Consider the following 17,763-nt stretch of genomic DNA (forward strand, 5'->3'; position numbering starts at 1 on the left):
ATATATATATATGTATAAATGTATATATATATATGTATATATATATATTATATAAAATCACAAACACATAAATATACACACAACATACATATTCAAATCAAACACAAACATATGCATGCATGGAAAACCTATGGAAAAGGAAGACTACAAGCATGAAATAGAGCATATGCATGACAGATCCATTGGAAGAGATGGAATTTTAAATAAAAGTCATATTATCGTTATCTCTTGCGTGTGACGAGGTGGAATATAGAACTGGTTTGACCATGGTCGAAAAGATCAAACTTGCTGACTGGGTCACACATAAATACCAATACGGTTAAAAAAAACTTCTTGCGAGGGCCTTATCTTAATCCGATTAATATAAAATATTTTGTCCTTAGCGATCTGTGAAGGGAGTTTCGACCTCTGGGCTGAAGACGACGGCAGGCGAAAGGACAAGGGAGGAGTATTCTCTGACTTGTGTATCGACAAAGAACGTGTGCGTGTGAATCTGTATGCTTGCGTGCGTGTGGAACCGAGACGATGTGCGTGTACCTGTGTTTGCGCGCTATACTCGAAGTGGATCATAACTGGCTCACTCTTAGCTGCCACCCACAAACACAACAACAAATCAGCGGGAAACGAGGAGAAGCCGCATCGAGGCCATCTTAGCATCATGATCTTTATCGAGATCAAAGGGGGAAGGGAACGCAGAGATCTAAAGTGAATCAGAGTAGGAAACACGTCCATACCTTAAAAGACTCCCAGAGCCATTGGCATTCTTTACGTTGGCAACTAAAATTAAGCTTATCGAAATACTTAAGTCTATTCATCAAAATCCTAATACGTACCTCGACTGTAGCACCACTTTCTATATTAGCATGATTTAGGTGGAAATAGAAAACATTGAAGCCGACAATGGAAAGATCGGAATCGTATCGCGAAGTGAAACATGACTGACAGCCTACTATGAAAAGATGTCTACGAATAATAGGGATAGGGCGGAGGTGGGGGGTGGGATGGGTTTAGTACCGTGCGGGAATCGCATAAGAATTTTATACAAAGGTCTCAATCCGCTCCCTCGAAAATTTGTTGCCCCTATTTCCGAATTGATTTCAGGAGGGTCAACCGGGTGGATCGTCACTCAGTGACGTCCTCGAAACAATAATTCTAAATAAAGAATGAGAGACAGATAGAGAGAGAGAGAGAGAGAGCGTGGGGGGGTGGGGGATGAACTGGTATGTCACTCGTAAGACATTTACAACTTACCAAATGTTAATTCACCAAGGGAATGTTCACGGGTTGAATGAGGTTGTGGAGGAGGAGGGAGGGAGGGAGGGAGGGCAATTCCAGGGCACTATGGTGAATTGGATTATAGGCAGATCATGCACATAATCCGGAACTTTCCAACTTCGGGCAGATGCACCAACAACATCCCTGGACCCCTATACTTGGACTGTTTATGGAACTGGTGACAAGTATCATTCTCAAGTAGATATCTAATGAGCATATTTTATTACATAACTACATCATAAATGCTGTATGTGTGTCTGTGTGTGTGTGTGTAAGAATGATACTTCTGTTATATACAGTGGGAGTATATTACATGTTTAAGCGTCAGCACGGTAAACGACGGTTTTTCTTGTATGTAGCAGACAGTATGGCGAATGGTTGTTGCGAGATACGCGAGGCTTAAGCCAAGCCATTGAGCCGTGGGCAATACATGAATGTTTGGCTGGAGCACCCAGAGTGACATATTATGAATAGGAAGTGCATATGGTGGTGCCGCTACTGCTATCTAAAGAGGTGTGGGTAAGCGATGAAAAGTAATAATATTGATAATAAATACAATAAAAAAACTATAAAAAATATAATAAACTGGGAAGGGCTGACTGGCGATTTGTAGATGTGTGTGTGTGTGTGAAGGCGTAGGGGGAAAGGTTGAAAGGCGTTGCTCGATAAAATAATAAAAAATAAGTGGAATGGGGGTACATGTGTCACAAGAGATTGTTTCATGTGGGGAGATTCTTCAACAAACCTTCCCGAGGCTTGTAGGCATCGACAGTGATGTGACACTATGTCGGTGATGCCGAAGAGAAAGAAGGCAACTATGTACAAATAAAGAGCGTCGACGTCGACCATGACGTCGACATGATGATGGCGATGAGGAAACTTTGGTTACGTGGCGATCGACGAAATGTGACCCACGTCTGGCCGTGTCGCTTGAACCTCCTCTGCATTGTTATTATACACTGCCGCCGGCAGTAGAGGCTCCTCCTAATGTCACAACAAAGGACTCCAATCTCCTCCTCCTCACTCCACTTTTATACACTGGCAGTATAAGCAACTCATAATGCTTAGGTCCACTTCAACCACGTCCTCCCCCTCACCACCCGGTCGGTTCCGACTAGACCTAATGCTGGGGGATCCACACCACACTCGACTGCACATCACTGAAGTGCACTCTGGCACAAGCAAGTCCTAAAGCTTACGTTCCATGCAGTTCTCACGAGTCCGCTATCTCCTCTCCGATATCTGCGGTGGCTCCTTGGTCAGCTCGTTCGTGGAAGCCACGATACGGAAGGCCGTGTGGGTAGACTACTACTGAGGGCGTGGGGCGCGTGGGAGGTATCAAGGCGGCGGGCGCGGACGCGGGAAGGGGTAGGAGCTAGGCAGCTACGGGCGGGGTGCGTCACAAGGTAGAGGCGACCCTGTCTGAGGGTCGCGGAGTGATGGGAAGAGAGCCCGAACTGTGCGAGGATCCCATAGATCCCAAGGATCCCACAGGTGAGGTGGCTAACGTCGAGGCCGTCGAGGACTGCACAGGGACGCTCCTAGTCGACGTGGACCTCGTGAGGAGCTCTTTGGGCCGATGGATCCACGGGTGCTGGAGAATTTGTTCCAGCGTGGGACGATCCGAGGGCTGTACACAGAGACACCGACGGACGAGGTTCTGGCATTCCGCGGAAACCGGGTGCCGGAACCGAACCATCGCCGACACGATCTGGTCGTCGTGCTCGAAGGGAATGTCGCCGCAGACAAGGTCGTATAGAAGGATGCCCAGGCTCCACACGGTAGCTGGCACACCCTGGTACTGATTGTGCAGAATCCATTCCGGAGGGGAGTACACCTTCGTCCCTGTAAAGATAGAAAATGGAATACATTAATGCTGGCGTCAGTTCCGTCCGTTGAGGCTGTGTGTGTGTGTGTGTGTGTGAGAGAGAGAGAGAGAGAGAGAAGAGAGAGAGAGAGAGAGAGAGAGAATGTTGATGAGGGGTTCCAAGGCATCTGGAGCAGACAAATGGTTGCAGCTAACAACGTAAGCAGTATTGAAGAGTGCAATCACTCTCTAATTGATCTGCCTCAGTCCTGCAACAACCACCTATTTCATATTCATACCGCTGTAACTACAACTCATATACTTGAGCCTTTATGGCCTTACCTCCATCGTCAGTCCTCCTGCAACACCCATTTATGCCACTGCCAGTGATGACCCTAAGTTATGCGACACTGTTCCTCCTAAGTATCCTGATCCCATATCCTCGCTCTTACCCTCTTCCTTTTGATGGCTTCGTCATTCCTCATTTATCACTCCGTTCCGAAAAAAATCCATATCCCTCCTTTAATTACAGCCTCTGGAGTCCTCTGGACTATTCAACCTATATGAGACCGATGAGTGCATCACCATCAACGTCACAATCACCACCACCGCTGCCACCGTTTCGCTTACATACTTTCGGTCCTCATCCCTTCCTTCTTCGGTTCCCTTTCGCTTTTCCCCCACATTCTCTGTTCATGACTTTCGTATGAACGTTCTGATCTTTGATCTCGTACATTCCTCTTGCACATTTCGCGTGCCAACATTCTGACCACCCATCACGTGCATTTCCTCGCCAGCGTCTGCATTCCACTCAATCCTCCTCTTCCCCCTCCTCCTTCTCTTTCCCCTTTGCTACCAACCCCTCTCCTTCCGACACCGTGGGTCGCGTCTTCCATTAGGCCTAGGACGCTGGGAGGCGCTGCCGGCCCCGATTCTCATTACGTGCAGGGTAGTGGAGAAGGAAGGGGAAAGGTGGAGGAAGGGTGGAGGGGGAGAGGAAGGAGTGGGGAAGAGGGAAAGGGCGGAGGGGGGAAGGGGGAAGGGCGGAGGGGGAAGGGTGGAGGGGGAAGGGCGGAGGGGGAGAGGGAAGGGGGGAAGGGGAAGGAAGGAGTAGGGAAGTGAAGGAACTTTGAAGAGGTGGATGATGTTGGAAAGTTAAAATACCAAAGGTGACGGTATAAGCACACAGGGTATGGTGGCTGGGGTTGCTTTGGTAGATGTGGTACCAGCTGAGGTAACGAGCCGAGAAGAGGCACCGAGGAGATGGGAGAGGAGGCGGGAGGAGAAATGGGGGAAGTGAGGCTGCCAAATGTATACCAAAATAATACACCTCGATGATGCAACCTCGAATATTATGCTACCTTGCCAAGCCCCAGAACATCGGGACGGATGATACGAAGCAGCAGTACTAATAACAGCATCAACTACAACAATAGCAGCATCAACGGTACAGACTACATCAGTCTTAATGATAGCCTGACCTCCGCATCAGCTCGAAGTCACCAAGCTGTGTTCAAACACCTGAGAGAACCGTAATACAATCAACTTGTCCGAAATCCTCACATTGAATTCAAGGACCCGGGCTTCGCCTTGCCCTACATATCGCAAGGCTGCTCTGCCAGACGGAGTGGCTCTAGTCTGAGCACATGGGGGAGAAGGGGTACGGAGAGGGAGTAGGGGAACTGAAGTAAAGGAGAAAGGTAAGGCAAGAATGTGAGGGGGTAAAGGAAAACTGAGAGGGAAGAAAGTCGGTCACAAGTGTGACCATAATTGTGAATGAGCGTGTGAGTGTGTGTGTGTGTGTGTGTGTGTGTGTGTGTGTGTGTGTGTGAGAGAGAGAGAGAGAAATATGGGAGTTTGAATACATACATGAAAATATCGGGAAGGAACAACATAATGCATGAAAGATACACTACGAGTTCGTTCCTTCAGCCTTCGGAAAACGAGAAAACAATGTGTGTATGCCAACGCGTACACAGGGCGTTTCAGGACTACCACAGTATATACATAACCCTGAACAACTATGGTAGCCAGAAATGCCGACCCGATAACTCCGGTATTAGTAAAGCGACCCGGTGATGACGTCATCAAGTAACGGCTCGCATGTAAACTAACCATACCTGTTATTCTCCCTCACCCCCAGTTTCTCTACAGAACCCTTTCGCTTAGTTTTCCAACTTGCGCTTTTGTTCAGTGAACAGCCAGGGGACTCCATTCAGCTAACTGAAAGATCTAATGTATTTTGGCCAATGGTTCTGGAACTCGAAGAATCTTGTGTCATCTACTAGAATCACCGGGTTCACAGCAATCATGATCATGAACCCAGCACAAGTGCGTAAGGTCCCATGTGCTGGGCAGAATGCAATACGTTAGGCAACCTTGCCCGGTACGTAACAGCCCCGCTTGCACAGGTCGTGGGGAAGAATGTCGTTTATAGACAACCTTGTACCGGCGCTGATGTCCTTATCTGACCGCCCCGCTGAGGGACAGTCGCCAACACGCCCGAGACACAGATGTCGAGAATAAACAAAACGAATGATCACTAACTGCAGTCACTAATCGTTATTGAACGTGCAACACCAGTGTACATAACTTGACAGCAACTTTTTAATGTGTCAGTATTTAATTTCGCGCACGGGGGAACGTTCCTTTATATTATGGTTGCTACCAACAATTCTACACAGGTCTGAGCCAACCCTTCGGTAGCAAAGGGGAGCCTTCTCTCAAAAGTCTTCCCCACGCGCTGTGAAGATGCCCATGCCGTCGTGTGACTCGGCTTGCGACCGGGCACTCGACCGGGCCCGAGCACCAGCATTCTGGCCCCCTGGCGGCCCATCACAGATGTGACCCACTTCCCCCCCTACGGACCACAAGCCACTCAACAGGGAAGACTTACACGGCGATCAAAGAGTGATGGGGGTAGTGGGTGGGGGGAGGCTGGTTAACAGATGAAACAGATCTACAGACACGGGTAGGTGTGCGTGTGACACACATACGCGCACACACACGAGCAGTAAAAAGCAGATTCAAGGGAGAAGGTAAACAACGGGAATCTAAAATTAATAGGAAATTAAATTCATGGGAACGAAACAGGGCACAGGAGGCGATATATGGAGATTAGGACAAGAGAAATTACATATACGCTGTGAAGGAACTTGTGGTGTTAGGATACAAGGGAAGAAAATTATGACGATAAACTGAGATGCCAACGAGAAGACTAAAAATCATCATGAAAATACAAAAGATAACAAGATAATTGGGAAACGGAATAGGAACGAGAAACCAGGGACGCTCATGGTGTGGGGACGAGGGAAGGCAAGCCGAGGGGTGATAAAGTCCCTCAGCTGGGTTCTGCTACTCCCTTCCACAATGCTTAACCCAAGAGCTCCCTCGGAAGGTCACCTGTCGACTCGATGGAGGATGCGTACACATACACAAAATTGTGTGCGTGTGCTGCCGCGCGCGCGCGTTTTGCGTCCGTGTGCGATAATCATAGAGCATAAGAAAGACTGATATAAAAACAGTATGCGCTATACCGAGCGAGTGGGGTCGGAAGCGAAGGTAGACAAGACAACAGCAAGTGTGTGCGAGCGAAGGGACCCCTGCTCGTGAAGGCCGCCCCCCGTTGCACGACCTTGCCGGTCTTCCACCCATGCAACAATGCAAACAACCACAAATGCTAACATACGCGCTCTTAGGCACGTATACAAGCACGGATTCAACCCTCTCTAACTACATCTGTGCTGCCTTACCTTGGCTTCGTAACCATCTGGTTCTGCAGCCACTTAAGGAATTCTGCAAGCCTTCCCTCCCTCCCTCTCCACAGCTTGTCTCTCCGTCCACTACTTATGTTTCAACTGACCACGTCTTCAGTGGCCTTCATCCTTTCCTTAGTGATGAATTACCCCGTCTTCTCCATTAACAGAGAAAAGAAACACGTTTAACACTGATATCCATTCTAACTCAACTCCCTAGCCAACTACACAGATGTAAACAAAACTACACTTAATGGTCCCATAGCTCACTCATCACCTCCCTACCCTACTGTCCATAGGTCAACCCAGCTTCCCTCACACCAAAACAAAATGAAAAACACACCATACTGTCCTCCTCGTCCTCCAATTCCTTGGATACAACTAACCAATCACGAGGCGCCACATCAGAGCCAAGCCTGTTACTACCCAACTGCTGAGCTACACGTCACAGCTGGACCTCTTATTAGCCACTCACAAGCCTATCGGGCCCAGCTGCACACCCTCTTCAGAGAAGAGTGACACTAACGGGTCACACGAATGCATCTCGTACACTACCAAGGTGTACCTCTTTTATACGCTACTGTCTTTTCATTTTCTTACAGACATTCTTCCCCTCCCACAAAAAACGATCCCGCGCAAGCGGGTGGTCTTTCCTAGGAATCCAGAATCCAGAATCCAAGGTGGACATGTCATGTTTCGACACACAAATGCGTATTCTGGAGTTATTAAATTATGACAAATTGGGCGAAGTGGTACACCATTTACATCGTTCACACAACATTTAGGTAATTCATGTGGGCCCGTCCCTATATGAACACAAATATAGCACTCTTCTGTCATTTCAAATGCATTTATTCCTAATTCACGAACGACCACGCGACAAGAACCTCGGCAGTATTGTCGTGTAATGGTTTGCAAAGCGCATACAATCCACAATCACAGCTTCAGATACTGTATTGACAAAATAATAGAACAGACAAATACACACGTTATTGTGTCTGTGTGCGGATGTGTGCGTACGCCTTTCTTTGTGTGTATGTGTGTGTGTGTGTGTGTGTGTGTGTGTGTGTGTGTGTGTGTGTGTGTGTGTGTGTGTGTGTGTGTGTGTGCGCCCCTACGTCAGCGTCTGGACACCAGTGTACGTCTCGTTATTGATATCAGCCTATACAGACGAACACACACAAAAGAAACCCGGCTTGCTCACGACAAAGCCATATGCCTGTCAAAGACTTAATGCCGCTGAGCGAGAGCGGGGGGCTGACAAAGAAAATATATGAATCATTAAGTCAGAAATCCCACAAACTGACCGCCGAGAATCTAAGACTTAACAATTAGCACACAGCGGGTTCGTTGTAAACAAACTACAATCATTGGGTCGATAGAGAGCAGGAGAGACAAATGGATAACGACCACTGGGTGCAGGATAATGCCCGTGTGTGGGTGGGAGGGAGGGGGGGGAGGGTGTTGCAATACGAGGAAAGATGGCGGGGATAGGCCAGTCCGTTGTTGGGGGACAAGAAGGGGAGCGAAACGGGAGCGAAACGACACCGAAACGGGACCGAATAGAGTGAAAGAAAGCGGAACCCGAAGTCGAGGAAGAATGAAAGAAGAATCGTGAACAGTTCGGGCGGAAGTATTGGACAAGACTTCGGTGTGTCGCACCTCACCGGGGAGCACAAGACAAAAGATGGATGGTGGAGGGGGGACAGCGGCGAAGAACGAGCGAATGTGGAATGATAGGCTTAACCAATCTATACGGGGCGGCACCACATTTTTTTTTCTTTTTTTTTCACTTGCTGCCAAATTACTTTCATTCATTTACGTTGCACTCTACCTGTAGAAATTAGCCCTTTTTGTATTGGGTGGAACTTTTCTTTCTGCCGCCAGGCTATTTCATTCATCTCCGTGGCACTCAATCGATAGAGAAGCGGATAATGAAGAAGACATGGCATGTAGAGATTAATAGAGAGCACAGCGTGAAGGGATAGGGGAGGTCTGGGGGAAGAGGGGATGGGTGATGCGTGAAGGGAAACGTAGCAGAAGGAAGCGTGGGTGGAGAGGAGCTGTCTAAACCCAATGCGGAGATTTTTTTTTTTTTTTTTTTTTTAAACAAGTCCCGTTACGCCAAGGTCGCTCTGCAGTACTTTGTACCGTGGTACTTAATGAATTATGCCCTTAGTCCAACTCGCCGGCGGCAGGATTCGAACTGCTGTCACCTCGACCTCCACCGAAGTAGCAAAGCTCTAATCCACCCGGCCAGCGAGCCTCCAGAATGGGAGGAAAGTTTGCTTCAATAATACAGAAGACAGCCACATCTGGAACAGTGTTTGTCCTCATCAAAGTACCGCAAGAAACCGACAGAAGGCCCAAAGTAACATACACGGTGATTGTACATAATAGCAAGAAGGAACCCAAAAATATAAACAGGTGGGTTGGCATTCACACGACTCTGAGGAGGGAAACTAATAAAAACAATAATGAACAAACGTTCGCCTTAACGACGCACACTGCGGCGACTCATAGTCGGCGCGCCAACGTCGCACGGCAGTACTACAGGTGGACCCAAAATGGCTCCCCCAACAAACCAGGATTCCAACGTACTGTCTCTCTCCAATTCGAAATACGAGAAAGGCGACTGACAGGCATATCTTGTTGTTGGAAGCATCTCTATGTCGTTTAAACATTAAGTTGTTCGCTTTTTGTGTAGTTTAATTATAAAACGGCAAAGCATGTGCCAGCAATTCCTGTGTTCGACTGTACACAGCGGGCTCTCGCCTCCTTGACTACTCCGTCGCTCCACCTCACGCGACTACTTTCTCTTCTACTAACCCCTCCCCCCTCCCTTACCATGCAGAGAAAGGGAGACGTGGTAAGCAGGTGACGACGAAAAGGGAAAGGTATGGAGGAAGGGAGTGATTGATTGAGAGAGAGAGAGAGGAGACAGAGAGAGAGAGAGAGAGAGAGAGAGAGAGAGAGAGAGAGAGAGAGAGAGAGAGAGAGAGAGAGAGAGAGAGAGAGAGAGAGAAGACAGAGATAGTGAAAAGGGAAAGGTGGAGTTATTGAGTGAGTGAGGGAGGGAATAGAGGAGAAAAGGCAAAAATGCTAGGAACCTGGCGACACGTGCTCACAATCTTCTGTAATCATACAAATTCAAACAACACCAGCAAATCCTATCCCTCTCCAATATAAGCTCACCAATGGAAAACAAAAGAAAGGGCTGCTGCCTTTTCAATTTGTCCTGCTCGGGTTTAGTACTTATATATATTTTTGGTCGTGTATGCGCGCACGCGTGCGCTCCTGCTCCAAAAGATAAGCACATCCACGGTACCACGGTTATACATGGATAACAACCGATAACAGAATAACGCTCGCGTGCGCGCTATTCCGGGCGCCCATCGGCTGGAACGACGGCACAAGGTCGACGACAATTTCAGTCTCATTTTCCTCAAGCTCTAAACAAGAAAAGGTCAGTTCACTTAGGAAAAAAAAACATTATGTGATGCCATGAGGAGGCGAACAAGCGTGGGTATAGGGCAGTCGGCTGTAGCAACTCTATATACCATATCGTTACTCTTACCAAAATAAAGTTCCCTGTTATTTATCTCGACCAGGATCTCTCCCCCCTACAGATTACCCATTAGCACGCACACACACAAATAAAGAGAAAGAGAGCACGAGATATTGTTACTAACAAGTGTGTGTGTGTTCAAGCAGGAGCGTGCAATGCGTGTGTGTATACGTGTGTGCGTGGGTGCACGCGTCTCGCGAACGCGTGCAAGGATCCACTTTTTGCCGCGGCCTGCGCCGCCGCCCCAGTGACGAAATCGTTTGCAACTCTGAAGTTTGGATTTCGCTTTGCTGTCCAGTTCAGGTCGCTCATGTGGAAGTTCAGGCGACGGTGGCAGCAAGGTTCGGTAATGCATGGGGTGCGGCCCACACGCGGGGAGCGGGGAAGTGGGAAGTCACTATTCCTCAACTTCCTGGAAACCAACTCGACCACAATCGAATCGCTCCGCATCCATCATCTACTACTACTTTCAGGTTCCCGGTCCCCTTCAGAAACCTATTTGGACCTTTAGGGGGCCCTTCAACCCCGACCGAGAATCATTGTCGACACAATCTGAACCAGAGCAATCTGACATTGACAGTCGGCGGAGGAGGAAATTGCAGACTATGTTCTTATAGTCGTGTACACTGGTGACCTAGTACTATCAAGAGATCCAGACACTGAATATTATGCTATTTCGTGGTTAATACCGGTGACCCGGTACTAGGAAGTTGACACGAAAAACTATGCAAACCGGACCTGAAGAACTACTGGGTCTACCAGCGCCCCACCCGTCTCCTAAAACCTCCATGGCGTTTGCTGAAGGCCGTGTCCTCCACAACATGCCACGCCACCCTGATGCCACACATCACAAATGCAGAAAAAGTTGGGTAAGTGCCTGACGCACGCACACATGCACACACACACACACACACAATTTAGGAAACTTCTCTTTCTCCACTACGCCAAACAACCCCGGTGATCCAGTCACAAGCACACCTCATCCACCACGCCTCACTGACCATACGACAGTACTATTGTAGGATATTGCACATAATAATGAGCTACACTTATTGTGTCAGAACCACAGTAAACTGTACATTTCTTACCACTGTATTCCAACCTGCTGCAAGAATGGCCCAAGCCTTTATGCAGTACACACACATCTGATACATTGCAGTCAATCACCTGGATTTTCACCGGAGAGCCGAACTGGCTTGGATACAAACACCACATATAATGGAGGTTTAAACACCAATGCGACTCCCCAGGAATGAACCTGTCTCAGACCTTCACTGTAATTACAATCATCGCACCTCCATCCCACACCACCCCGTGTCTTCTAAGGCCACACCCATCCCGCCCTCCACGCACTTCTGAAGCCCCCAACTACAAGTTCGGACCCAACCATATACAGTAACACCGGCACCTGCATACCACCAGGTCTGGTTCCCCCGAGGGAAGCCTCCATAGCAACTCGCATTCCGCGGCGGACATTCCACCCAATCCAGACCACGCATGCGCACGTACTGCAGTCACGAGTAGGGGGCAGGCCGTTATAAAAGGGCCGGGGTTCAGGGTAGAGAGTGAAGGGATGCACTGAAGAATAGTGTCTGGACTAAGTACAAGAATATGGTGATCAAATAGTGACAAGCAAGATCCCTGCAACTTTGGAAACATACTGGATGGTAGTAGATAAACTACCTTCATGTAATAAAAGTAGATATTACAGAGGAAGCGAGCCAGATGGAAGGCTGTGAAGAAAGTTGCCTATTCCACAGCGTCGTGTCTAACTGTTGGTCACACAGTTGCTCCCCGCCACAGGAGGAGGCGGGTGACACCACAATAGAATTCGTCCGTACAACGCCCCAACTTTGCCGAGTCCGCACTTCTTAAAGTTGTAATTCGTAATACAGAAACTGCGTCTCCGTACCCCGTAGGAGAGTATTGACTGCGTAAAGTTTTGTGCAGTCAATACTCTCTGGGGATTTTAGTGACACCTCCACGGACCAGTCACGTGGCGTTCTTTTGTGACTGGAGACTAATCTCCATGCAAAGAAGAATGCTGATCATTTAACTTATGCTTTCCTTCCTACTACTCTCCTTACAGTCTTTGATTCCAATTCTTAGTGGAGACGAAAAACAGAAACCCGTCACTGTAGCGCTTGCTTTATGAGGAGGAGGAGGAGGAGGAGGAGGAGGAAGAGGAGAGAAGGGTAGAAGTATGAGTAGTGAAGGCGCGGGCGCGAGTGGACTGGAAAAGAATGTACTTTACAACCATGGGTGGAGTCAAGTGGATTACAGGAGTTGTAGTGGAGTTTAGTGGTCTAGATTTCAGCAGATGGATTGGGTGTGGTGGAGTGGCGAGTAAGGAGGCTTTGTGGTAGTGTAGATGTAGCGCCAGCGACCGTGATGGTGCAGGTTATGGCGTGTATAATTGATTCTTAAGATTGCTGTTGTAGTGACCCCAAGTTCTGTCCCTTACCTATCAAGGCGACCCATATCCTCGTAAAACTATACTTTGTTGTTAAACCTGAACATCCATATCGCATCCTGACTAAAAGAGCGTGGGAAAAAATCGGAAAGTACGCCATGTCCAATTTTCTATCCAGTGCATATGCAAGAAATTTCAGCTCCTGATGACCCAGACAAATGTCTTGGTGATCTACAGGTTAGCATTTCGTTGCAGGGTACAGCTTTGACCATTTCTTCAAGCCTACCTCAGTTAACTCTTTCCCTACGTTATAACGACTTTCATATTAATTCCTGCTGGTGTCTGGCGATTCTATTCAGAGGGGTGGAAACCCCTCCACAGAGAACGAATGTTCCGTATCCGGGGACGGTGACGTAGATGTAGAAGTTACCGCAATACGCACCATGAATATAACGGCGAGGGGAGACGCCAAAATTGTACATCAGACGGCGGCAGGCTTTCTGTAATGAAGGTGGTGTGGTGGATGTTGGTGAGCGTGTTGGTGCGGTCCCAGCGACGAAGGCGAGGTAAGGCTTGAGCGGTGAACGAGGTCAGTTTCGCCCTGGTGGACGCACGACTTGTGAAAGAGTCGGTGCATATATCGATTTACCCAAAGTTATGGTGCTTTAAAAAGAATACCAATATAGATAACACTAAGTCTACATGCACAGTCTGTCCTCTTTTCTTTTTAAATGTCTTCGGATTCTGGGCCCTAAAAAGAGTACCAATATAGATAACACTAAGTCTACAGACATAAGACTGTCCCCTTTTCTTTTTTTAATGTCTTCGGATTCTGGACCACCGGATAGGTCAATGAGACATAACTGCCTCACCAAGGTCACTAAATAATAAAGCTTTCAATTTAAACATGCCAGTGCACGTATCTATGCATCTACGACAGTAAAGGCTCATGGGCGAGCAAGAATGTGAAAGAAACTGTTGAGAGGTCAATTCCTTTATCCTAAAAGCATCTTTTGAAGATCTACAATGAAGAAGCGAACAGGATCCGATCGCGAATGTGAATGTAATGCTGATTGTGGCGATGGTGATGAGAAAGTTGTGGTGAATATGGAACTGGAGTGAAAGTGGACGCAATGGTAGGCAAAGTGGAAGACGGAAGTAGCCACATACAGTAGCGCAGATTTCAAGAAGTTACAGTCCATAGTGACATACTATCCCTTGAAGCGAGAGAAAAGTATAGTTAATTAGGACAAGATCGATGCCGAGGATGTAAAGCTGGCGCTGAAATCGCCGAGAGAATGGTCGTGCCATGAGAGGCGGCTTGCGAAGGAGACGGCGGTGGTGGCAGCGGTCAAGGCAGAAGAGATTGTAACGGTGATTTCCGTTGTTGCAAAGATGAGCAACTGCCCTTTAGACTCATACCACCATACCACCACACCCTGTATACCACCAGAAGACTGAACACGGCCACACCACATTCCGCAGACGATCCAACCCACTCAACCACGCCCGGCCCCATTACCATCACATCCTGGTCGCATATCACCCAACTTGCAAATAGATCACTGCACTATCATCACAAGACAAGCCCAAGGCCTTGCCTACCCCTTCTCCCCAACCTCATCACCCACCTCACCCATTACAGACGTTTTCCACCACACAACTTTCCACCAACGAACCACCTTCTACACTCTTCCACCTTCACTCTTCCACCCTCTCCCCTTCCACTCACTCTCCTCAGAGTCTTACGCCACCATCGCTGCAGCGCGTCCTTCTCAGACTGGCCTTGTCCTTCTCCGAGCCCGCCACCTTCCCACACCCATGCCACATTTCCTAGCCCTTTGTGGGACAAACGGGGAAAAAATCGTATTCAATCTAGAGGATTTATGTTCGGATGAACGTTAAAGAGCATCGCAATTAAACCGTTGTGCTGCAGAACCACATATATGTACACTTGAAAAAATGTTTCGGCGAATGTGGGACTATTCAATTCAGATGAGTGAGTCCCTAGTCTGATGAGACTACTACTTGTTACCCCTCCACTTCTACAATATGATTTAGGATAAGATGTACTGAATAGGTAACGTTTGCAGTTATCTTTGGTCTGCGTCGTCGTAAGCCCTCGATGATAACCACTACACCAACAAGCAGTGTGTGTGTGTGTGTGTGTGTGTGTGTGTGTGTGTGTGTGTGTGTGTGTGTGTGTGTGTGCGAGCGCGTTCCAGGATGCAAGTCGACCCAATTGCTACAACACGGCCACTCACTCCATCGGCCGTACCACAAGACAATCCCTTTTCCATCTCCGAATTATCCCTTTCGCTAAATAAAACCGCTGTACAGACAGAGTTCGCAGTTGAATGTAATCACCTGGCGACAAGTGGAATGAATATATTTATCGAAAGCGCAGCGAAAGACGCTCTTCCACACAACAGGGGCTAATTGCGGTCCCTAACCATATGTCTCGTCTCACCTAATCCAACGCAACTGTAATGACCAATCACAAAAGCACATTCACTTCGTCAACATGAGCTTCGAAAGATGCTCCTTCAGAAACAGCCCTTGTCCCTACTATCAGAGTACCAATGAAGCAATGCTTTCGACACAGAATGTCCTACTTCCTCCTACCACACCCCCCTCCCTTGCATCAACCTCGACCCGGCGCACTTCCCCACTTAACCTCTATTCTAGACGGGTGACCCTCCCTGACCGAGTGCCGGTGTCGCTCGTAATCCGGGTTTCCTTGGAAACAGAACCCACCCTGACCCCATCCGCCAGTCAAATCAAGTAATGCACAATTTTGAACACACACACACACACGTTTTTTAACATAACCAAGGCAAAAATCAAGATACAATGAAATTTCATCATGTACATGTAATGTTCATTAATATGTCATCTATGTATATAATATTTCCTCAGTTTAGAAACTAGTTCCTCGTATGAAAAAAAGGCATATGGACTACCTCAGCAATAAACATTAATTTACAAGATGGATCAAAACTATTCTGTTACCCCGCTACAACTAAGGCACTTCAGTATTATACAACGCCTATCCGTAGACTGGTTCTCTCTCTCTCTCAAACACACTACGCTCTCCTCATCCAGTTGGTATGTTCACCTCAATATACACTCTTTTGTCTGGCAGAGGCTGGACGATGACAAACTTGAACACAAAGACAGAAAAACAAGCAAACAAATCCTCTACTTACCATCGAAATCTGTATAAATCTGATCCCGTAGGAAGGCCCCAGACCCGAAGTCGATCAATTTAAGAATACGGCGTCCGTTCCTGTCCGTGGTTACGATGAGGTTCTCGTCCTTAATGTCGCGGTGGATCACACCAGCTGCGTGACAGGCCAATATCGTTGTTACCACCTGCGGGAGATAGATGGGAAGAAGCCAGATTTAGATATCAGTATACGCGATGTCAATAGCAACTTTATGAAGTTCTTAACAATATTGTTTCTCATACACAAAAAAATGAGGTTTAACTGCAGCACTTGTAGTAATAATAGAATAATGATAGTATCGGCGACAATAAAAATAACTATTACTGAAATACTGATAAAAAAGGAATACTTATGAATCCGAACAATTATAAAAAAGAAATGATAAATAAATACAAGATGCTAATATTAATAATATCAACAAGCAAAAACTCCATAGAGTAATAACTGCGCCGACTGCGGGCCACTGGACCCCGGCCGAAGACCTCCCCCCCCCCCCCCGGTCCCAAGAGGCACCACGTGACCACACACAATCTCTCCTCCACCTCCTCCTCGGTACTTGTTCCCCGGCCAGGCAACGCCTTGGGAAGTACTTGTACCACTGCTTGCCCTTCCTCAGCGTCTTATAACAAGTAGACGCCACCACGTGGGCACACTTGTACAGGCACGTGACTGTACCTACTCCTCGTTGATGTATCCGTAACCCAGTACGCAAGTGCTCGTGTGTCCGACCACATGGAGATATTTACAGATGTGTGTGCACGTGTGCATTGACCCCTTCCGTACTGGATGCCAATTCTCTGATTTTCCGTCTGCTGCCATGCAATTTCACTCACCCTTAGGTAGAGAGAAAGGAGTATAACACGTGCGCGTTACAACACAACCTGCAGACGCACAATGCAGAGGAGTTGCATGCAAAGATGACGAGAAGTCTCTGGTAACCTACCTGGTGCATAAAATCCCTGGCCTCTTCTTCAGGCAAAGGTCCCCGTTCCGAGACATACTCGAATAAGTCCTGGCATGGATCAGGTCGTTCCAGAATGAGCAAGAAGGAATCAACCCTCTCGACCCAATCCAGGAGCTTGATGACCTGAGGGATGTGTGACAGGCGCAGGAGAAGAGAGATTTCGAGAGGAACCCTCTGGCCGTTGAACTGTAACAAAAGAGAAAAAACAGATTGCATAAGACGTTCTTGAAACCTGATCATACATTTATGGCAATACAAAATAAAGGTACATAATACATACGCTCACAAAAGAGACATTTTTTTTAGGGACACGACAAGTCGAAGGGGGAGAACGAAGGGGAAAAAGAAAGCAATGAAGGTCTGGTACGCAGCCGTCGAGGGCTGATCACCTGTAGCACAGGCTGTTGCCATCTGGTCCTCGACCCCCCCAACCCCCACCATCAACCCCCGCCTTCGTTTTTTCTACTTTACTTAAGCAGCAAATAATCATGGAAGCAAACAATTGCGAGACACAGATGATAGAAGGAAACGGAGGGAGAGGATTGCGGATCATGGCTACTGAGAGAGAGATAGAGAGAGAGCAGGAAAGGCCACGTAAAGTATTAAAGGGGGTGTCGCACTTGAGTGCAAGGACCTCGCCAGTCAGGCCCAGGTGTAACGCTGGAGGGGGAAGTTGGAGTGCGAGAAAGGACAACGCAGAGAATCGTGGAGTGTTCTGGCGTATAAAAAAGGAAATAACATCCTCGATACA

At 47.8% G+C, this 17,763-nt stretch overlaps 1 protein-coding gene across 1 annotated transcript in view; it reads right to left on the bottom strand.

Moving 5' to 3' along the window:
• Positions 1 to 1,304: 1,304 nt before the first annotated feature.
• Positions 1,305 to 17,763, bottom strand: part of LOC143032422 (MAP/microtubule affinity-regulating kinase 3-like) — a 32,512-nt gene continuing 16,053 nt past the window's right edge. Inside the window, exons 3-5 of the mRNA XM_076197173.1 lie at positions 16,992 to 17,198; positions 16,028 to 16,193; positions 1,305 to 3,120 (exon numbers count right to left, since the gene is read on the bottom strand). Coding sequence (XP_076053288.1) covers positions 2,675 to 3,120; positions 16,028 to 16,193; positions 16,992 to 17,198 — 819 coding nt within the window. The 3' untranslated portion in view covers positions 1,305 to 2,674. The remainder of the gene's footprint in view (positions 3,121 to 16,027; positions 16,194 to 16,991; positions 17,199 to 17,763) is intronic.

The sequence above is a fragment of the Oratosquilla oratoria genome, chromosome 13 (genome assembly GCF_046742065.1).
Source record: "Oratosquilla oratoria isolate Oo_2021 chromosome 13, ASM4674206v1, whole genome shotgun sequence".
Taxonomy (NCBI): Eukaryota; Metazoa; Arthropoda; class Malacostraca; order Stomatopoda; family Squillidae; genus Oratosquilla; species Oratosquilla oratoria.